The 3855-nt window shown below is 51.5% G+C and overlaps 1 protein-coding gene across 3 annotated transcripts; it reads right to left on the bottom strand.

Moving 5' to 3' along the window:
- Positions 1-270: 270 nt before the first annotated feature.
- Positions 271-3676, bottom strand: LOC104156725 (actin, cytoplasmic 1). Of its 3 annotated transcripts, none has more exons than XM_009697275.1 (5): positions 3425-3676; positions 2859-3098; positions 1886-2324; positions 1385-1566; positions 271-1017 (listed from the first exon to the last, which is right to left on the bottom strand). In XM_009697275.1, the coding sequence occupies exons 1-5, from the start codon at positions 3545-3547 to the stop codon at positions 874-876; spliced, it is 1128 nt and encodes a 375-aa protein (XP_009695577.1). In that variant the 5' UTR covers positions 3548-3676; the 3' UTR covers positions 271-873. The 3 variants fall into 3 exon arrangements, with proteins under 3 accessions (XP_009695577.1, XP_009695578.1, XP_009695579.1); XM_009697276.1 differs by having other exon boundaries at positions 2859-3070; positions 3412-3502; XM_009697277.1 differs by having other exon boundaries at positions 2859-2969; positions 3425-3502.
- Between the last annotated feature and the right edge of the window lie 179 nt (positions 3677-3855).

The following is a 3855-nucleotide window of genomic DNA, read 5'->3' as shown; positions in this document are numbered from 1 at the left end:
GGATCCCCAGGAAGCCCAGCTCCTCCAGCAGTTCCCTGTAGCACACACTGGCAGTTATCTGGAGAGCTTGGAGACCTGCAGGGTTGGCAGGCTCAGCTCTTCCCCACTGTATCGACACGAACCATCTGGCTTGCACACCAGACAACCCGCAGCACCAGCATCCACCCCCCGTCAGATAGCAGACCTGTGCAGCCCGGCAAGGCTAGATCAGAGCATGTAGTAACTGTCAAGAAGTGGCATGGAAGAAAGAAAATGAACAATCAACACCAGTCAAGCCTCTATGGTGTGCATTTTTATTTGAACTGGTCTTAAGTCAGTGTACAGGTAGCCCCTCCCTCCCCCACATACTGGCACCACTTCTCCTAGACCCTGCAGGGGACCGTAAAGCCTTCATTCACATCTATCACTGGGGAACACAGCCTGCTTGCTTGACAAATCGAACAGAAAAAGGATCAAGTGTGTTTTGTTTTTAAGGCGGAAAGATACAAAAAGACACTTGTTGGGTTACATAATTTACAGACAAGCAATTATAACCTAACACCAGTAAGTGGCATAGGCTTCCTCCGAGCTGGGCTGTTGCCTTCACAGAGGCGAGTAACTTCCTGTAACAATGCATTATAACAATATTTGGAATGACTATTAAAAAAAGAAACAAATGTACAATCAAAGTCCTCAGATGCATTGTAGAACTTTGGGGGCGTTCGCTCCAACATGTTTCGTTTTAAGACTGCTGCTGACACCTTCACCGTTCCAGTTTTTTAATCCTGAGTCAAGCGCCAAAAAAAAAACAAATAAAGCCATGCCAATCTCGTCTTGTTTTATGCGCATTTATGGGTTTCATTTCAAAGGTGTGGGTGTTGGTAACAGTCCGGTTTAGAAGCATTTGCGGTGGACAATGGAGGGTCCGGATTCGTCGTACTCCTGCTTGCTGATCCACATCTGCTGGAAGGTGGACAGGGAGGCCAGGATGGCGCCTCCGATCCAGACAGAGTACTTGCGCTCAGGTGGGGCAATGATCTGCAGGGAAGAGGAGGAATTGGTCACAGATGCAGTGTCACACTACACTCGCTGCCCACGCACGGCCCTGGAAGACCGAGCTGCCTAATTCCCTTATCTAGCCTTAGCCAAGATACCACAAAGTCCAAACAGGCTTAAGACACACTCACACCCCCACCTCCCTCCTCTGCAGCCAGTATTTACACTAATCCCATTATTCATATGGTTGGGTGGATGCCATCTTCTCCAGGGCAAGGCCATTTAGGCTGCACCAGACACAGAATTACGGCTTCTATTTTTTTCCTAGCAGTTTAGCTTACCCCTCTCCACCCACTCCGCATTTCAGCATTAAGAGGGGTGCCGAGAGGTTCCCCTGACTCCATCCTACCTTGATTTTCATTGTGCTGGGTGCCAGGGCTGTGATCTCCTTCTGCATCCTGTCAGCAATGCCAGGGTACATTGTGGTACCACCAGACAGCACTGTGTTGGCATACAGGTCCTTACGGATATCCACATCACACTTCATGATGGAGTTGAAAGTAGTTTCATGGATACCACAGGACTCCATACCTGTGAAGAAGCAGCAGTCTCAAGTCAGCAAGGGCTCAGACACAGCCAAGGAAGCCTGAGAACCTACTGTGGGCAACCAAGAGTAGTTCAGTGGGAAGGCACTACAAAGCCATGGCTCTGACAGGCTCAACCTCCTGTTCTACTGTCCCAAGTCCCTCAAACTGCTTTAGGCTGTGTGGAAAGCAAGGCTAATGGTGGGACAGCACAGACCTTACTATGGACCAGCAGTAACATGGTAACTCGCTGCCGTGGTCTCCAGGTCACCCTTTACACAAAGAACACTGAGGGGTAGAAGGTATCCTAGAAGAGTTGGACTTACCCAAGAAAGATGGCTGGAAGAGGGCCTCAGGGCACCTGAACCTTTCATTGCCAATGGTGATGACCTGACCATCAGGGAGTTCATAGCTCTTCTCCAGAGAAGAGCTAGATGCAGCTGTGGCCATCTCCTGCTCAAAATCCAGGGCGACGTAGCACAGCTTCTCCTTGATGTCACGCACAATTTCTCTCTCGGCTGTGGTGGTGAAGCTGTAGCCTCTCTCTGTCAGGATCTTCATGAGGTAGTCCGTCAGGTCACGGCCAGCCAGATCCAGACGGAGGATGGCATGGGGGAGGGCATAACCTTCATAGATGGGCACAGTGTGGGTAACACCATCACCAGAGTCCATCACAATACCAGTGGTACGACCAGAGGCATACAGGGACAACACAGCCTGGATGGCTACATACATGGCTGGGGTGTTGAAGGTCTCGAACATGATCTAGGGAGAGAAAAAGAAGGGGTTGAGTCAACAGCAAAAACCAGGGTTCTAGCTACAGGTCTACACCAAGTCCATGCAAGTGGTTTTTACTTTTGTCCCTAGGTAAGGGGCTTCTCTCCACTCCCCCTCGAAGCCCACGCCTATCTTGCCTGGTCTCTCCCCACACCTGCCAGACCAGAGCCTGAGCAGGGACAGCACCACAACAGACCCATCCACATGTCACAGCAAGGAACAGATCAAACGCCAAGTGAGCTACAGTACAGTCACTCAAGGCTGGTAAATGGATTAGTGTGTCTAGTCAGAAACAGCAGTTAGACAAGTTGCTAGTTCGGTCTCAGAGAAAGACAGCTTAGAAGAGCAAACAAAACCTGTCAAGGTCCAGCAAAGAGGAGACTCAGGTCAGGAAAGGAAAACCCTGTAAAGATGGCAAAAAAGGGAGAATAGTGGTGAAGGAGGAGAGATGACAACATGGAAGAGGAGAGCTGGCCTGCAGCAGCATCTGCTGTAGCTCCAAGCCCTAGAGCTTTTACACACCTGTGTCATCTTCTCTCTGTTGGCTTTGGGGTTCAGGGGAGCCTCTGTGAGCAGCACAGGGTGCTCCTCAGGGGCTACTCTCAGCTCATTGTAGAAAGTGTGGTGCCAGATCTTCTCCATGTCATCCCAGTTGGTGACAATACCGTGTTCAATAGGGTACTTCAGGGTCAGGATACCTCTTTTGCTCTGGGCTTCATCACCAACATAGCTGTCTTTCTGGCCCATACCAACCATCACACCCTGCACGACAAAGAATAAGCAGTAAGTACAGCTGAAAGGCAAGCCCCACTATGTGGATAATCTGCTTTTCCCAAAGCCGGGTCTCCAATTACTCTCCCTCTGCTGCTCCCACTCTATCAAGAAAGGCATTCAGCCAACTGCCCCAACACACACCGCACAAAAGCTCTGCGGGAGGCTGTATTCCCCACCAGTTGTGTTGCAGCACAAAGCCTCTTGTGCTCTAAAGCCAAATAAAAGGGCTTCTTGAAGCTCAATGCCTCTAGGGAAACCGCTTCCACCAAAAACTCCCTTTTTTTGTCCGGTAACGGAGCACCCCAGCCACCTACCTGATGTCTGGGGCGACCAACGATGGACGGGAAGACAGCACGGGGGGCATCGTCCCCGGCAAAACCGGCCTTGCACATACCGGAACCATTGTCAACAACGAGCGCAGCAATATCATCATCCATGGCTGACTGCGGAAGAAGAAGAGAGAAAGAGAGACGTGAGCATCACTGGCCAACGAGCCCCATCCCCAGAGCAGCAGGCAGGGAAGGGAAGGCGATGTGGCCAAGGCCTTCCCCACCCATTTCCTTCCTGCTGGCGCAGCATCGCTTCGCCCAGCGCCCGCTAGAGGGTGCGGCACCTTCCAGATTTCGGCACCGCACGGATTTGGGACAAAGGAAGTCCCCGCGCCCTCTCGCATTATTACCATAAAAGGCAATGGATGGAGCACGCCGCGCCTTGGCGGCCTCGCCCGCCGCCGGTTTTTAGGGGG

This window comes from Cariama cristata, unplaced genomic scaffold, assembly GCF_000690535.1.
Source record: "Cariama cristata isolate BGI_N322 unplaced genomic scaffold, ASM69053v1 scaffold5363, whole genome shotgun sequence".
Classification (NCBI taxonomy): domain Eukaryota; kingdom Metazoa; phylum Chordata; class Aves; order Cariamiformes; family Cariamidae; genus Cariama; species Cariama cristata.
This window is presented reverse-complemented; position numbering and strand designations above follow the sequence as displayed.

Coding starts and splice junctions, on each gene's coding strand:
- LOC104156725 (XM_009697275.1), bottom strand. CDS start 3,547: ATGGATGATGATATTGCTGCGCTCGTTGTTGACAATGGTTCCGGTATG. Junction 1,567..1,885: donor CTTCCAGCCATCTTTCTTGG/GTAAGTCCAACT, acceptor GCTTCTTCACAG/GTATGGAGTCCTGTGGTATC. Junction 1,018..1,384: donor CCAGCACAATGAAAATCAAG/GTAGGATGGAGT, acceptor TCTTCCCTGCAG/ATCATTGCCCCACCTGAGCG.